Source organism: Phodopus roborovskii, unplaced genomic scaffold (assembly GCF_943737965.1).
Source record: "Phodopus roborovskii unplaced genomic scaffold, PHOROB, whole genome shotgun sequence".
NCBI classification, from domain to species: domain Eukaryota; kingdom Metazoa; phylum Chordata; class Mammalia; order Rodentia; family Cricetidae; genus Phodopus; species Phodopus roborovskii.
The window spans coordinates 7,722,297-7,741,162 of NW_026125391.1; the positions used below are offsets into that span (position 1 = coordinate 7,722,297).

At 39.1% G+C, this 18,866-nt stretch overlaps 1 protein-coding gene across 1 annotated transcript in view; it reads left to right on the plus strand.

Moving 5' to 3' along the window:
• Znf277 (zinc finger protein 277) overlaps positions 1–18,866 on the plus strand; it is a 115,662-nt gene that overhangs the window by 82,152 nt on the left and 14,644 nt on the right. Inside the window, exon 5 of the mRNA XM_051175071.1 lies at positions 13,564–13,655. Within this exon, the coding sequence (XP_051031028.1) occupies positions 13,564–13,655 (92 nt within the window). The remainder of the gene's footprint in view (positions 1–13,563; positions 13,656–18,866) is intronic.

The window sequence follows — 18,866 nt, forward strand, 5'->3', positions numbered from 1 at the left end:
AGAAAATACACTTTCTTAATAGTCAGAGTAGCCCAGGTTCTTTCTGCTGGTTTCTGGGCAGCCCAGGCTGACCAGTGTGCTGGGTCAGCACCAGGTGGTGTGTGTGTTATGGAAGAAGAAATGCAGAAATTAAAGCATAGTTTGGGTTTTGGTTATTTGATTTCAGTCCTTGTGGGGTTTAGGATTGGTTTGGTTTGATTTGTGGTTGTTGTTGATGATGTTTTGTATTCAAAGTAAACAGTAGTAAAAGAGTTGGGTCATGGAGACCATGGGGCTCTCTTCTACCTTGACTATTCCTCACCAGAGTATTTGAGCAAGCTGGGGCCAACTCCCCTCAACAGACATTCCATGTTCTGTGAAGATGCACACTTGGTCTGCTTGGATGAACAAAACCAGTTCAGCCCTTCATGACCTTGTTTGGTCAAGAATCTTTTATAGTTTCAAGGCTTTCCCAGCCATCGCCCATTTACACTGTTATTGACCTCAGAAAATCTCCATTTTCTACATAACAGAACCAAGTTGCTGGTAAATTACTTTGTGGTTTCAGATTTGGAGGCAGGGTATCGAAAGCCAAATGAAATACCTGGACCTAGAGTAGTCTATATTTAGTGAGGAATATTCAAATAAATTATTGGGACAATTGAAGAACTCTTCCTATTACCTAACTACTACTTTAAGTTTCTTTATTTTCTTTAAGAGTAGTAGTGCTAGTTTTATGGTGTTTAAGAAAATGCCCTTTCTTTTTACAGAAAGCACTTTGACTCATATACAAAGTAAATGCCATGATGCCTGCAAGTTATGTTTAAATAATTCAGCCAGAAAATAAGAAATGCATTAGGATTTAAGTTGTGTTGTAGAGTTGGGGGAGGGCAGATGGCAAATGGTCATAGCTGACTGACATTAAGTACAGGAATTTCATTGTGCTATTCTTTTAACTTCTCTGTTTAAAAGAGTAATTTCATGATAAAAAAAAATTGGAGATGAGATACAGTAGTAATGAAAAAGTTTCTTGTATTAAACAGAGTCCCACTAAGTCATGTAGCGTGGCATATCCATATCTCCTTAATTTGCTGAATTGATAACAACAGACAATAATCAAAATTTTTATAGACAAAATAGCATTGTGATTTAAATATTCATGTTTTCTTTTACACATAGCTACTGTTTGCCCAAAAGAATTTATCTTATTTGGTGTTTCTATTTTAAGAAATATGGAGAATTTTCTTTCAGTTTAGCACTCCCAAGAGAAAAGCCTTGTAAAGTAGATGCAGACAAACCTTGATGTGATTTGTTTCAGTACTGGGGTCAAATCCATGGCCTTGTAGATACTAGGAAAGAAGTCTACAACTAAGCTACAACCCCAACTCACTTTAATAATAATTTACAAAAGTAAAATACATTTAATTAATAAAAATGAAAAATAAATAATTTCTATAACAGTAAATTTAGCTTCCTTAATTTCATCTTGACTTGTACCTCCTGTTTTGCTTAAAAAAAAAAAAAAACATAGAGTGTAGTTTTATGCATTCTTATTAAGGTTGTGTATGTTATGGTAAAAATTAAAACTAGTAATTTTAAGTACATACCTATCCCTGAAGCAATATAAAATTCTCTGTGTATCTATTAGAGTTCACAAATTACCTATTATATGTTTGAAAGGAACATAAAAGAAAATTTAGGACTTTAAATATCATAACCAACAATCCATTCCTTTTCTTGGAATAGTTTCTTATACAGTAAGTTCTTGTCTTGAGACAATTACCAACTTGCTGTGAGCTCTGACGTTTACATTTTCTGCACCAAATACAACTCTCCCCTCAAAGGGAACAAAAATGGATTAAAGAGTCAAATTTGAGTGACTGTGTCCAGGAACACAGACGTTCCATGTGCAGATAGGCTCAAGAGAATTTTATAGTTATGGAACAAAAGAAAGTCATAAGTCAGGGCACTTTTCAAATACTTAAGTGGAACCTGGTAGCTGGTCTACAGCAAAGCCAGGGAAGCTGTGCCATAGGTCTCAGGTGCTTCTGGCATCATTTTTAGATTTTGGGTTGGTGGGAGCTAGGAGTCTGTTAAAATATCCCAAAAGATTTGACCTGGTAGTCACAGTGGCCTTAGATCAGAAGTAGGCAATAAATGGCTCTTGTGGGACCTAAAAATAGCACAAGACCATCTGACTCAAGGCCTGCAATATTCCAGCCTGGTACAATCAGCCTTGAGGAATCTTTAAACACAGGTGCTGGGTTTTCCTGGGAGTTTCACATCATGGTGCTAGAAATGGAATCCAAGACCTTGTGTGTATTGTGCAAGTATGTTACCACTGAAGCATTCTAGCTCTCCACAGTCACAGCGTGGGCACCTTCCCTCAGATGTGGGATTGTTCTCAGAGCATCACATTACAAAAAAACTACACACAGTATGTCTGAGTCCTATTTCAGTAAGGGATACTCAGGGTCATTAATCCTTTGGGAAGCCCATTTTGATCTTCAGGAGAGCATGCAAATTTTGCAGTGTGTATACTGTTGCAACAGGGGTAAAAACTGAGTTATTATGTACTTAGAGTAATATAAGAAATTGTGTGCACAGGGCATAAAAGTTCATTTTCCATTGGTAATAATTGTTAGTACAGCTTCCAGAAGAAGCAGTGGAGATGTGTGGTCAGTTCAACTGACAAAAGTAAGTAGCACATGGTGGCCTAAGATGGCGACTTTAACTATTGGGGAATGTTTTCATGGGGAATTAGAGATCAGCAGAAACTGAGCTTCAGGAAAGAGTTGTGTCCTTGGTGGCATTGTGCACTAGGTAGTTGGAGAATCGAAACAATGACGAACTCCTAAGTCACCAGTGGCTTTGCACTTCACTCACTGTAAAAAGCATTTGGACTAACTTTTAAGGGGTGGAGGCAGAGGTCTAATAGCGCCCACTGGGCAGAAGATGAAGCTGTTTCCCAGGCCCTTGGCTGGTTAAAGAAATCAAAGTGAGTCCTTGAGACCTGCTAGTTGCAATGCTATACAAATTGTATGTTTCCTTGCTTTACCTGTAACAGAGTTACATGAAAAAACAATGTAATAGAAAGCTCTGGCGATCTTAAATTAGGACCAAATATTATGAAGCAGTACTAACAATTACGCATTTTATTTCATAGAAAACTGGGAGTCAGCCAGGCAGTGGTAGCATATGCCTTTAATCCCAGCACTCAGGAGTCAGAGGCAGGCAGATGTCTTATTCCAAGGCCAACCTGGTCTATGGAGAGTTCCAAGTCAGCCAGGCCTACACAGAGAAACCCTGTCTCATCCCCGTCCGCCATAAAGAGAAAAGAAAAAGCTGGGAGCCAGTCATACGCTCCTTGGGGTTTATTACATTCAAGTTCCCATGGTTTTGTTGGACCCTAATTCCGGGGTCCTAATGGGCTGGTGGGAGAGTCCCACGACACAAACACTAAAACCAGGAGATGCAACAAGCAAGAAGTGTTTATTAAACGAGTGTACTCAAGTGTCAGCAATCTCGGGGAAAGCTGCACACCCCCAAAGGGTTCAGGCTCTCTTTTTATAGAGAAAAACTACAATCAGCATACATGCATGGGGCACAAGGTGATTGATTACAAAGTATGATCTCATGTTTGAGATCATGAGAGATCACCCAGGTATGACACAGACAGGGCTGTTCATCTGGAATCATTTGTTCCAGGGTTGGGGGCCTATTTCCTTGTGGGCCAAGACCTGTGAGAAACTTTTTTCATACTCTGGCTTTCTCTTGGCTGTAACTAGCCCTGTTTAACAAGATCAGTCTAGCATATAACCACTAGCCCCATCATCATAGTAACCTTTCTTGTTCTCATAATTCCTGATGTTTCCTCCCATGTTAATGTCCATTCTTTATGATTTTCTATATTCCGCTTGCAAGAATTATTTTCCTTCTTACATCCTTGCTCTGCAAACTAAAATCTTTCAGTTTCACTTTGATGTGGCACACTCCTTAAGTACACACTTCCAGTAAGATGTTAGCTTCTCCCTCTCTTCCTCCCTCCTTCCATCCCTCTGTGTCTCCCTCCCTCCCACTCTTCCTGAATCAGATAATCATATTTTAAATAAACATACAAAGAAAGTCTATAAATCATCTCTCTGGCACCTGAAAACCTCAGTAGATGGAAATCTCAGAGAACACATAAAAGAGGTGGCATTCTTATCATATGGCAGTAACTGTCACACCATGGCAAAGGCAGGTACTGCTCATTCTTGGATGCCAACATATTTAACTTAGTTGTGTTCTTAGTATATGATAGCCTCTGTTTCTTCATCTCATTTTGGAATGTCCAGTAGTTTTAGTTCCAGGCTCAGAGGACACGCAAAAGGTCTAACAGTCTAAAGTAAGTGGAAACCATGTGTAGCTGAATATTGGATACTAATCAAAAAAAAAGCTCTGTGACTAGGAGGTGAACCAGAGAGCTATAGAAGAGAGTAAATGCAAACAGGATGAACCCAACAGCTCCATCATGTGTAGAGCCAAGAAGACCCTAAAAGTCAAATAAATTTGCATTACAATACAGAACAATAGTGATTGTTTCTAGCCAGAACTTTACATTGTAAACAAGTCAAATTGCATCTTGTATTTGGAATACAGAGGAAAACATGAAAGGCCATTTCCAAAACCATCCTGTGCACAATTAGGCTTTGCCTAACAGACTTAAGTTCCAATGATCTAGAAAATGAACTTGAATAGAATACTTCCTTTTCTAAGTACATCAGAAATAAGGCATAATTGTCTGTGTACTTTGCTATTCCTATTGTGTTAATGTGCTCTAAAGCTCTAACTGTTGAGAAATTCTCTCATCTGATTCATTTCAGTGAAGCTTGTATGGGTGCTTGGGAGGAAAATACTAGTGCTTTCTTACCTCTCTAGATCTCTATCTGAACTTCACCAAATGGAAAGATCATTGTTATAAGATACACATTCACACATATTACAATGGGTACCTTCTGAACACAAAAGAGAAAAAGCTATTGTGTGGCCATACCAACTTTAGTACCGGAGTATTAAACAACCAACCCAGTCTCTTTACAGGGAGTTAGTTTCTGAAAGTCCTTGGAGCACACGTAGTCTGATAAGCCAGTATTGAGCAATATTACTCAGAAAGATAATCTTACTAGAGTAGAGTGATTGGGACTGCTTAGAAAATAGGATGTGTTATATATGAATTCTTGCTTTGACTCTTTAGAGTCATATGTTTAACTGGGAGTATTTGTAAAAGCCAGGAATCTAGATGGATCATAGGGTGGGTGGTGCCTTGAGAAGATGGGTTTAGTAGAACATAGGCAATATAAAAATAGAATGTAGACTACCAGGGTGGTGGTAGAAAGGTTTAACCAGGGATGGGGATAGATGGGTAGCAGATGAGGATGTTGTGGGGTATTGAGAATAGGCTAAATAAAACAAAGGATCTATGAAAAACACATATTTTTAACAAAGCATTATTTGTAAACCAATTTTTAAATATGTTAAAAATAATAAAGAATTCAAGGAGTTATTTTGTATAGCTAAATAAGGCTGCTCTTGTTAACAAAAACGTCAGTGCCAAATATGAGGTGCACACACTTTGAGTTATTGGTTAGGAAGGCTACAGAGATCTACAAAACAATGCAGGCTCTCTTCCTTTTTCATGGGTGCTGTAAGTTTCCTCCCTGCTGGTTATTTTCATAATGCCAGAAGGTACTAGGTAGGCTGCTGAAGAAGAAAACACATCATCTATCTTACCAAATTCTGAACCCTACAAACTACAAGCAGTGACAACCTATCAAGTAAAATGTGCCTATTGGTGCAGTAATGGCACAACTATTACAGTGATAACCACCATCTCTCAGATTTGATTTGCAACCCATTCCACAAGAGGGAATACATGCCTGATACTGTAAACCTGGTCAAAAATCTATGGCTGGAGATGTCTTAGGCCCTAAGGGGGAAACTGGGGGAAACTCACTACTGTTGTTTAGCAACAATAGCAGTAGACAAATACTATTATCTTATCCTTAATCAGAGCAATTTCTCCAAGTAATGAAGGGTAGTGAATGCAGGACTCTAACTGCTGAAAGTACATAAAATAAGTGATATTTGAGTGGTCATTTCTAAGTAGCACAATTATACCACCCTCTCTAAGGCTCAGGGAAAAAAATCACAGAAGGAGCAGAAAATATGTAAGAGCTAGAAAATAGGCAGAAGAACTATGAAATGCTGTCTTCCAGGTATAATACAGCCATGGGGGTTGGAGGCTGGTTCCTTAACACTGGGCCTATCAGTAGCCAATCATGGATCAGGGTGTGGTTCATGAAGCCCTGCCCTCCCTTCTGAATTATTGGCTACTGATAGATTCTGGGGGAGGGACAACATAGTTAGCAGTTATATACCCAACAGTGAGATCACCAGGCTCCAATGAATAGGTCTAAACCTGTAATAACACAGATAATCCTGATTAAAATCAGTGGATCACAAAAGAAAACAGAGATGTGAAATGTGGGAAAGGGAACTGCCCTAGTTAGAGTTTCCATTACTGGGAAAAAACACCATGAACATGGCAACTCTTATTGATTGATTGGTTTGTTTGTTTTCTTGAGACAGGGATTCTCTCTGTAGCTTTGGCTGTCCTGAAGTTCACTCTGTATGCCAAGCTAGCCTCCCAAATGCTGGGATTAAAGATGTGTCACCACCTCCTCCTTTCCCAACTGACCACTGCAATTTTTATGGAGGAAATATTTAATTGAAGTGGTTTGCAGTTTCAGAGGTTTAGTCAATTGTCATGATGGTGGCACATGGAAGTGTGTAGGCAGACAGTGTGCTGGAGAAGGAGCTGAGAGTTCTACATCTTGATCCACAAGCAACAGGAAGTAAGCTGTGTGCTGGGTGTAGCTTGAGCAGAGGAGATCTCAAAACCACACATACTCCATGAAAGCCACACCTCCTAATAATGCCACTTCAAATTGGGGCCATTTTCTTTCAAACCACCATAGGAACTGTAGGAAATGCTGTCAAAAGTTGAAAAGAATGAGAGAGGTTGGAGACGAAGGGCCAACAGAAAGCACTGTATAAAGTTGCAAAAGAATAAATTAAAACCATGCATTTTTAAAAGAAAATAGAGTGTATTAGTGATGAAACACTGAGATAATAACCACAAAAGTGTAGGCAAAGTCTTATACTATTGGAATCACAAAAGCCAAGTATGGGAAGAACACAAGCTGAAGTTCATCAGATAGGACAGAGAATCCCTTTATGGAGAACCGCATGCCCCTGTGTCTATTGCTTCCAATTATTGGGCCTTCCTTGCTTTGATGCAAGGATAGAACAGAAAATGTCTTAACACCTAGGATTTTTTTAATATTTAAGTTAGTATGTAAACAAACTGCTTCATTGTGGAATTTTCATGCATAAGCATCATTGTACTTGTTAACACTTTGTTTTTTGATTCACCTCTCCCTTATGGCCCATCGCCATCTCTCCTGTCCCCACCTTGCCGATTGCTTTCTGTCAAAAAGTGTTCCATTCGGCTTTCAAGTCATAAGGATTCCATTACCATCTATTTGTCCCTCTGTCCTCTTTCTTTTAAGAACTTCCTCTACTCCTATGATGCCTGTCTTAGTTAGGGTCTCTACTGCTATGAAGAGACCATGACCATGCAACTCTTATAAAGGAAAGTACTTTATTGTGGTGGCTTACTTGCATTTCAGAGGCAAACATGGTACTAGAGAGGGAGCTGAGAGTTCTTACATCTTGACTCACAGGCAACAGAAGTGGTCTGAGATGCTGAATGGTATCTTGAGCATATTTGAGACCTCAAAGTCTGCCTCCACAGTGACACACTTTCTCCAACAAGACCTCTCCTACTCCAACAAAGCCACACCTCCTACTAGTGACACTCCCTATGGAGGCCTTTTTTTTTTTTTCAAACTACCACACACAACACACACACACACACACAAGAGAGTCTGAGTGTGAGTCAAAATTGGGCTTCCACATATGGGGGGGGGGGGGGAATCAGTACTGTTTTTCCAAATCATGTTTATTTTACTTAACATAATGATCTCCAGTTTCAGCTATTTTCTTGAAAATGTCATGATCTCATTTTTCTTTACAGTTGAATAAAATTTCAGTGTGTATGTATACAATATTTTCTAGATTCCTTCATCATTTTATAGACAGCAATGTAGTCTTCATTTCCTGGCTATTGTGAATAATGTATCAGTAAACGTAGATGCCCAGGGATCTCAGTGGTCAATTGAGTTTGGTTGGATAACTGGCATGATACACCCAGGTCATATAGTAGCTCCATTTTTAAGGTTTTTGGAATCTTCCATATGTATTTCCAGGCAGGCAAGACAAGCTTACATCCCACCAGCAGTGTACCCTCATCATTATTCATTGTCATTTGTGTTCTTAAAGATAGTTCTTATGAATGGGAGGAGATAGAATGTCTGAATGTCAGGCTTTAATTTACATTTCCCTAATGACTAAATACATTGGGCATTTCTCAAATATCTGTTGCTTGATTATTCTACTTTACTTGCTTTTGAGAACAGTGTTCGGTTCATTATTAGTTGGATGAATCAGAGGTTTGGTATTTAATTTCTGCACCTCTTTACATATTATAGTTATTGTCCCCTCTCTGAAGTACACTTGGTCAAGACTTTTCTCTTTACTCTGATGAACCTTTCTCTTGCTGAACAGAAGTTTTTATGTTTCCAGCAATCCTGAATATCAGTTTTTGCAGTTATTTTGTGTATGGTTGGTGTCCTTTTCAGAAGTGCTCATCTGTGCTGTTTCGTGTCTTACATTAAGAATCTGATCCATATTGAGTTGATGATTATGGTTAAAGATGGTCCATTCTTCTACACGAAGAAGTCTGATTTTCACAGCACCATTTGTTAAATGTGGTTTTGCAATATATGTTTTTTAAAAGCTTTGTCAAAAATTAGATGGCTGTAAATATGTGAGTTATTTTCTGGGTCCTCAATTCTACTACATTAAATCACATGTCTATTTTTGTGCCAGTATCAGAATTTTTCTTACCATGGCCCTATAGTGTCATTTGAGATCAGGTATTGTGATGGGTCTAGCTGTTTCTGCTAAAAGTTTAACTACATGTCAGTTTTCATGCTTTTAGGAATTTTAGGATTGTTTTTGTCTAGCTTAATGAACATATTGGGGTTGTATTGAATCTGTAGATTGCTTTTGTTGTTCTAACCATTTTCACACTGTTTAATAATTCATGTCAATCCATGAAAAATAAGTCTTTTGAACAATTGTTGATTTGGGGAGGGGGCTGTTTATTGTTGTTATTGATGTTTCTTATTTGTGTACATGCACAAATGGGGACTCTGGGAGTCCAGGGGCATTGGGTCCCCAAGAGCTAGAGTTACAAAAGGTTTTGAGCCTTCCTGTGCCTAGGTTTAGGGAACAAAATTCAGATTCATTGTAAGAGCAAAATGAGCTCTTTAATACCTAAGCCATCTCTCCAGCTCTTGAGGAAGAATTTTACAAAGAATTTGGGCAAAGCCAGGCATAGCAGCATTCATCTATAAATACTCAGGATTCTAAGGCAAAGGATCAGTTGAGTTCAGGAGTTCAAGGCCAGCCTAAAGAACATAAGAAGAAGACCCACATAGGACACATAGGTAGCACAGTTTGAGCAACAGAGAGAGTAAAGGAGATTGAAAATTTGTTAGGAATGTGGGAAGAGTGTACTAAGAAGGATAAATACAATCAAGTATGTTACATACATACATGGAAAGGCCACAATGGAGCTCATTATTCTGTATAATGAATACACACTGGGGAAACTTTAAAAATAATCAGATATAAAAGAAGAAATTTGGGACAAAAGGAGAGTCAAATTAACTTGTAAATAGTTACCAATTATATAAGCTGTGCAATCCCCAAGGACACCTTGTGTCCTCTCTGGATGCAGTCTCTCTTACTGTGATTATAACTACTGCAGATAACAGTGTTCCATGGCATGAGATTGTTCCAGAACCAAAATATGAGAGAACAGCCTGGTTTGGGCACTTTGTGCTGCCTCTAATTTATTATCCTGTGAACTATTTTACATATTCCTTTAGTTACTTTTTGGTTATTCAATTAAGATTCCACTAACAATTAATTGTAGACAATGAAAGCCTGTGGTGACTTAATATCACTCAGGTACTGCCTCATAAAATCGTTTATATTTGTGTGCAGCCAAAATGAAGAAAATGTTATGCTAAGTAAGGTTTTAATGTCAACAAAATTGGGATGAATATAGTCACAGATGAGAAATATACATTAAGGTGTAGATTTTTCATGAGTTTAGAGACTTTGAGTTAGTGTTGCTGCTGCTGCTGAAATGCTTGTTGAAATTTTGCAAAGGGTCAGTTTTCTTTTGTACCTCTCTTACTTTGACTGTCAATTTCAACCTTTGTAAGAAGTACTTGAACACCAGGTGTTGATTGTTGATGGTGCATGCCTTTAATCCCAGTACTTGGGAGGCAGAGGCAGGTGGATCTCTGTGAGTTTTAGGCCAGCCTGGTCTACAGAGCTAGTTCCAAGATATTCAGGGCAACACAGAGAAACCCTGTCTCAGGGGGGAAAAAAAGAAGAAGAAGAAGTACTTGAAAAAAAAATCAAAGCTCTATTCAGTGGTGCATCCTGCATCCCCAGCAAATATGAGGCTAAGGCAAGATTTCAAGTTCAGCTTGAACTATATAGAACAACTGTCTCAAGAAATTTTTTAATTGTCTGATCTGTTAATCTCACTCATTTTCTTTTTTTCTATCTGCATCCACTTGCTGCCATCAGGAACCCAACCCTTCAAATATCTGCTATATGCATGAATGTGAAGTCAAGCATTTCTATTTTCCTTGTCAAAAGTCCAGTGTATTCCAGTGCTGATACTTGTATGCTCCTTGAAGTTTCATAGCTTGGAAACTCCTCTGTCAGACCTAACAGAAGACGGTCCTATACATATGTAGCTTGGTATTAAACCAGGTATTAGAGGAATCCCAATACGTGACTCCTGGGCCTCTCCATAGCATTCGTTCTTTTTTGCTTATCCTACAAGTTCTATTTGCCTTAGCATTCTGAGATATGGTATTTTGTTTTGGTTTCTGTCTAGTAAGCTAGCCACTGTTGATGTCCATCTGTCATGTTTGATAGATAGAAGAAAATAACTGCTAATTTTTTTCTCTCAAAGATCCCAGCTTTATGCTGTTATCCAGTGCCTGAAAATAGAAAAACTATATACAGAAATTAGTTTTATTGTAGCTTCTCGTGTCAGGGCAGGTTTGGTATCCATTATTCCATTATGGCAGAAACCAGATGCTTACTGCATTGATTTTCCTTAAGATGGCTTCTTAAGTCTGAAGGGAGAGCTTGGCACTAATGTCTAAGGCTTCCCAAAAGCTCACACACCAAAATGGCTGAGCTCGGCTTCCAAGATAGCTTCTTGGTGTATTTGTGTTCTTGAATCTAGACCCCAGCTCACTTTATGCTGTTCTGTAAGCTTTTATAGAATGAGATGACTTTTATGGAGTTCTGTTTGGAGGCCCATGTTATAAGGAAATGTAGTGTGTAAATGTAGCATGTAGATATAATGTAAGAAAGCATCATGACTTTTTTTTAAACTTAAAAGATTTCATGTCTTTTCAGAAGAAAAAACAAGTAGCACTTAGCAGAGATGATGGCAATTATGGTGAGGACTGATAGGACCTAAATAACCTTAAAATTCATCATTTAGTGATGAATGTACAGCTTAAACTCTTACATAATTTACCTGATCCTTTGTTCGTTTGCTTGTTTGTTTGTTTTGTTTGTTTGGAGATTGCCTCTCACTATGTATTTCTGACTAACCTGGAACTTTCTATGTAGACCTGTCTGGCCTTTAAGTCACAGAGATTCACCTGTCTCTGCCTGAAAAGTGCTGGGGTTGAAGGCAAGCACCATCATTCCCAGCTAAATTCTTTGATTTAATCTTGTCAACAGTAATGTGAGACAATATTTTCTGTGTGCCTTTACTACTTTGGTTTTCTGTTTAGACTGGTTGTTGTTTTGTTTTTTGTTTTGTTTTGTGGGATTGAACCTGGGCTCTGTAGCCAAACCTGGCCTGAACTTCTTTGGGTAGCCCTGTGGGCCTTCCCAGCTTAAGATCCTCCTGCCTCAGCCTCCTGGGTGCTGATATTACAGGCATACACCACTATGACACTGCATTTTATTTGTACCTTTACAGCAGGTCTTATGGAGATAAATACAATATTGACTATAGGTGAAATTCAGATTCCCAATCTAGATCATCCTGGGCCCCTCTGGGTGCTCTCACCTGTTCTGTAGCAATAAGAAATCAGAATCACACATTATCACAGAGATAATGGTTTGTAAAAGTGAAAAAAAGCAAAGGAGCAAACCAACCAAAAAGACAATGTGTAGAGACAGCTGATTAGCGCAGAACCCAGAACATTTAAAACTGTTTCAGTTGCAGTCCCATACAGTAATTATACATAAAAGCACTGTTTATCAAATGGTTTTATCGCTTTGGTGGTAGTCTCAGAAAAGAAGGATTGCAATCATGGTAACTCTGATATTTGTTTATAGTAATGTAATAATAATTTAATAAAAACTCGGCTTGGGATAATGGCATTGGAGATAGTGATGAAATTATCAGAATTTGATTATAATCTGAATGGAGCTTCTAAGGATAAGATCAATCAATGAACTAGAAGATTCTGGTCTAATGAGAGAGTGAAGATAGGAAAGGGCCAAAGGAAGGTTCAGGAAGAAAGAGGCCTTCCCTTGTTGACTCTTGACTTTCATCCATTGCTGTCTGACTAGCGTGGTCTACTGCTGTGTGCATACCTAGTTCTTTCTTTCTTTATTTTTTTTTTTTTTTTTTACTGAAAATAGATTCTTTTTCATACAATATATTCTGATTAAAGTTTCCTCTCCCCCAACTCCTCCCCACTTCCCCACTTCCTCAAATCCACAAACTTTTTCTCTCTCATTAGAATACAAGCAAGCATCTAAACAAAATAGTAATAATAATAAAGAAAAACAGCCCAAATAAGGCAAAATAAACAAACATGGGGGAAAGTCAAAGAAAAAGCACATGAAACACATATAGATGCTGAGAAACACACATTTACTCAACACAGAAAAACCCACCAAAACAAAATCATATACCATACTCTATATGCAAAAGATCTATAGTTTCTTTTAATGTCCGTATAAATCATTGTGAGATTTAAAAAAAAAAAAAAACTCCAGTTTTTTGTTTGTTTGGTTGATTTGGTTTGGTTTGATTTAGTTTTTTATTGGCCACCTGCTGCTGGGCTGGGACCTGTCCTTGAGTGATGTTTAAATTCCCAGTGAAACTCCCTTGGAGAAAACTGATTTAGACTTAGAGTCTCAATGTCAAGACAAGAAAAAAGAAACTTGAAGTATGAGCAACTTTCATACATGACCTTTGTCCTCTCATACTGTCATTCATACTGGCATTTCTCAGTGACTAATTGCAAACATTAAAGATAACGTCATAAATCTTTTCATAATTTACAGAAAGAAATTCTGGATCAGCAACAGCGAGAGAGAAATGATACAAGCTTTCATGGTGTGTGTATGTTTTGCAGTGAGGAATTCCATGGAAACAGGTTTGCCATTCTCCAACTTCCTTAAATGCTTTGGTCCAATACATTATCTCTGCCCTTTATTGAAGGGTTTTTTATTTGGATTGCAGCAAACATCTACCCTACATCCAATCATAACTCGTCTTAGCCTCCATTTTGTGGTCTTCTTGGGTCTTTTCTGGGTATTCAGACAGGCTTACATTTGCATATGGTCTTCTGAAACCCCCGGCTATATCATAACTCTCAAAAGGCTTAAGATATCGCACATCCCAGATTGTCTGAGGTGTTTTATCGAATATAATATTTGCCAAAATTGATACTTTCCTCAAGCAGCTGCAGTGTTTCAAAGGAAAAAAAAATGAGTCATTGGTTATTTGGGACACATGCTCAGGTGGTGAGATTTTGTTCTCTAAGTCAGCTGAGAACTCTGTGATTAGAGCTTGGGCAGCACCTGCTAGGCAGGGCTGGCAATGACTCTTTAGGGATGCCCACTCCCATGCTGCCCCTCTAGCAGCTGGGAGGCTGCAGTGTGAAAGTTAGAGAGGGTCTGCAGAGGAAAATGGAGAGGAACAGTTAAGATACAGCTAAGCTCACAGCTCCTGCCGTCATCCAGTCACCTTTCTTAAACAAGTACACTCTGAACATTTCTAGTCTGATAGAATTGAATTGTTTTGTCCTTAGTGCTGTCAGGGAGGAGCAGCTACCTAGAGCTTGCTCCGTCATTTGGTAGGGCCTCTCGCACAGCCATCCTCTAACTTAATCCCATTTGCCCAGACCACAGAACTATAAAGAAAGATCTGACAATGTATGAGATGAAATGGGGAAAGAAGATAAGACTGGAGAAGGAGACAGAAAAGTTTTCTTCTAAAGCGTACTGAGGAATAATTGAGAAGAGAAAGTGTTTGAAATAATATTTTAAGAAAACTTCATTGCTGTCTAAAGTGTTTTAATTATATAGTCATAATTATTGCATGCCTTTAAGAACCATTGTGAATATGAGAAAATGTAATAATTATAAAAACCAGAAGTTTCTCCATAGCTTCCTATAGTAAAGTTGTGTGATTAATGATAAAATTAACATCATAAAGAAGGTAAGACACTGAAATACTAGTTAAAGTTGTTGTGCATGTAATTTCCTGGAAATTAAAGCTAAATTGATTGGAACTTAATCTAAAGTAACAGTTTTAGTGAATCATCTTGGCTGGTCTTAAAGAACCTCAGAATCTGGGAGATAAGCCGACACTCCCCTGCCCTTGATGGCTAGCCCTTGTGGCTAGAAAAGTCAGTGCAGTGCATCCTGCCTGCCCTGGCCCTCCTGCTCAGGCTCATAGACTAACACCCAATATGCATTAGCTAGCAAACCACCCAGGTACCAATGGGATATATGAAAGAATAGGACTATAGGTCTTGGTTCATACAATTAGGTTAGGAAGAGACTGAAAGCTCCACAAATACACATTTTGCAATCTGGAGATCTAAGAAAACTAGTGGTGAATTTAGGCCTAATCTAAAGGCCTGGAACTCCAAGTAGCAGCAATAGTGGTATCTCAGGGTCTTAAGGACAAGAAAAGATAAATAGATGTCCATCTCACTCTCCAAATCCTCCATGGGTTATCCTGATTGCTTTGGTGAGGGTACTTGTCTGTATTCAGTGTTCTTATGTATGGACCAGTCTCTTGCAGAAACATCCAGAGCCACATGGAGACTGTTAACACCATAATAACTTCTCTTCCAAATGTCTGCAGCCATTCAATCTCTCCCAAGTCTTAAATAAACATAGAAACCTTGGGAAGATAGCAGGGTGGTGAGAAAGAAAACTATTCGAGCTTTCTGGCCCTTCATAGTGGGGCTCATACTGTGTGCTGTCATGCCCTCGCTCTCAATAGATGCCTGTCTGGCAGGCCCCAGACAGTTAGAGGAGAACTAGGCCTCAAGAACATACTCAAGAGTGGACAGCAAAGGCTAGAACCATGGGGAGCATTCTAGCACACTTGCAGCTGTTCAGCCATCTGCTGGATCTGTGTACATTTCGAAGCTTTTATGTTAGTTTAAACACTGGGCGGATCCAACTCAGGCCTGCTACTGTTAGGAAGACCTACTAGGAAGACCTTAGAGTCAGAATGGCATGGGTCTTGCTCCAGTGGAATCTATAAACTGGTACTAAGAGCAGTGCTACCCCAACTCCCCTGAGTCCACTCTCTTAAACTCCAGATGCCACTGATCATAGGGACCTGGGATACCTCTTATCACACATACTCCTTGAACTAGCCATTGGTTTAGGTGGGTCCCACCTCCTGACTTTAGACCTTAGACTCCAGGCCTTTAATCTGCATAGATTGAGGGAGGAATGGGCTCCTGTGGTACATTCAATAGACTTCATAACAACCAGAGAGACCTTAGATCCATAACTTGGGGTAACGGAAAAGCTGCCAACTTATCTACCCTTAAGCCGCTGCTATTTTTGGCTCCTTGTAGGAAGTCCTGGACATGTGTAACTGTGTTTGGGCTCTTTTCCTTGGACCCTATCAAGGATTTGGGGTACAGGAAGTTTCCTGGCTCAGTGCATCATTCCCACTGCAATCCATCCACACACTCCACTTCCTGTAAGAAGTTCCCGGTCTCTTTCTAGCTGGAGTCTTCTACAACATAGGGTCTGACACTGTAAAGTACCCAACAAATACTTTTTATTGAAGTTAAAAGTTATCATTAAACAATTAGGTACAATGACTTATTAACCACAGATTAATAAATGAACCCCCCCATATCATGAACAAAAAATGTTAATAAACATTCATAGAGAAAAGGTTGCTTTATTTGAAAAAATGCAGGAAATACTTAAGAGGAATAAAATAAGGTACATAAACTTAAACTATGCACAGTCTGACAGTGATACACATATTGATGCATTCCCTAAAACTCTCCCCTTTATTATAAAGCCCTATATGCTTTTTGTTATTTAAGTCATAAAAATAAAGATTTTCATGTCATACATATATACCATAGGATACTATTACCTCTATAAAAAGTTATTAACTTCCTGGGAGGCATGATATCAAGTGAATGAGCCATACATAGGACAACAAGTATTCCATGTTCTCACTCACATATGGAATCCAAAAAAAGTTGAGGTTGTAGAAGTTGAAAATAGAATGTTGACTACCAGTGCCTGCGAAGGGCAGTGGGAAAGGAAAAGTTGATCAGTCATATTTAAATAGCAGTAAGAGGTTTGGTGTGCTGCTGTTGTGCAATAGTGTAACTATACCTAGTGCTAATGTATTGTATACCACAAAAAGCTCAAGAACAAAGGTATCAAAATACTGTATTATAAGCAATAAGCATGTACATCATTATATTGTTGCACATAAGTTAAAAATAAATTTAAATTTAGGAATCAAGTTTCTTTTTGTGCAGAAGCTAGTCTACAAGCTAATAATTGTACTTCCAGGTTATCATGACCCTTGCAGGGTCTATTAACGGTGGCTCATAGTCTCTGTGTGATACTGTAGTAGGGAAACATCCAAGATGTCATGTCACAGAAAAGGCCATCTTGCATTAACCAGTTGCCTCTCTTCTTCTCCATTGTTTTAGTCAAGATTTTCCAGAAAAACAGAACCAACTTGTGTGATAAGGGAATGCTTGGGAAGATTTATTAGTGGAACTGCCTCACACATTTATAGAGGCTGAGTAGCCGCACAGTTGTAGCAAGTTTTCTTATTGGACTATCTTTGCCAGCCCCTAAATATTGACACAGTTAGTTCTTATTAATTATGAAATCTTAGTCATTAGTTTAGGCTTGTCTCACTAGCTCTTATAACTTAAATTAACCTGTTTTTATTAACCTACATTCTGCCATGTGGCTCTACTCTGTACCATATGTCCAACCTCTTCATTGTCTCCCTGGCATCTCGATGGCATAATCCCCACTTTTTCTTCCCAGAATTCTATCTCTCCCTGGAAATCCTGCCTGTTCCCTCCTGCCTAGCTTTTGCCCATTCAGCTCTTTATTAAAACCAATCAAAGGGACACATCTTCACACAGTGTAAAAAATATTCCACACTTGGTGGTCCATCTGAAAGTTAGAGAAAGTGCTGCATGTGGATCCACAAGGCTCAGAACCAGAGGGGCTCAGAGTGTAACTCATTTCAAGGCCTTAAGACTGAGAGTTCTGGGACCACTGATGTAAGCTGGAGTACAATGCCAGAGAGACTGGAGTTCCAGTATTTGAGAGATAGAAATTAATAGTGGCTTAACCCCAGGAAACAGAAACCAAGTGAGTAGCATCTGCCTGGCGTCTGTACTGGCCTGTCTTTGGGGTTTTTCTGTTTTTGTTTGTTTGGTTTCTGAGACAGTGTTTCTCTGTGTAGCTTTGGAGCCTATCCTGGCACTTGCTTTATAGACCAGACTGGCCTCAAACACACAGAGATCTACCTGCCTCTACCTCCTGAGTGCTGGAATTAAAGGCATGCACCACCATGGCCATGGCCAGGCCTCTGGCCTGTCCTTGGGGTTCTGACAGGATACACTCTCAGCTGCTGCCACTAAGAGCACCACCTGTGCATATTCACTATGTTCTTCTTTAAAAGGGCCCTGCCCACTTTCCATGCCCCCTTCTCTCCCTCTCCCTCCCTCTCTCCTTTCCTTTCTCTCTCTACCCCCATTTCTCCCCTCCCTTCTTCCCTCCCTTCTTCCTTTCTTCCCCCCTCCTTCCTCTCCTCTCTCTTTCTGCTCCTGTCTTCCCCTCTCCCCTTTCCCCTTATTATGATCCCTTTTCCTAGTGAAAAACCCCTCTGCTTGAATCCTGTCTCAGGGCATCTTTCTCTCGAGCACTGCTTTTCTTAAATTGCAACACAGGTTTCCTGCTTGTTCACTCAGATGCACACCCGTCTTCTGTGAAAACACCCTCACCACCACACACACCAGATGCTTTCCTAGCTCTTGGGTATACCTTATCCCAGTAAAGTTAATGTCTAAAATTAACCACCATTCTCATCATGAGTTGGAAAAGCAGAGGCAGAATCACTTTAAAGAATAGGACCTGATGCTCCTACTAAGTCTAATCCTTGCAATGTCAGAAAATGGACATTTGTGTTCACATATTGTTTAGCATATCCATTTTCACAAGACTCAGTGTTTATGTCAGTATTTACTACTTGCTTATGCTCTGATTAGTTGTTATTATATAAATGCTATTCCTAGCCTGATTTGCTCAGAAATTATTTATAAATAATAGAGATT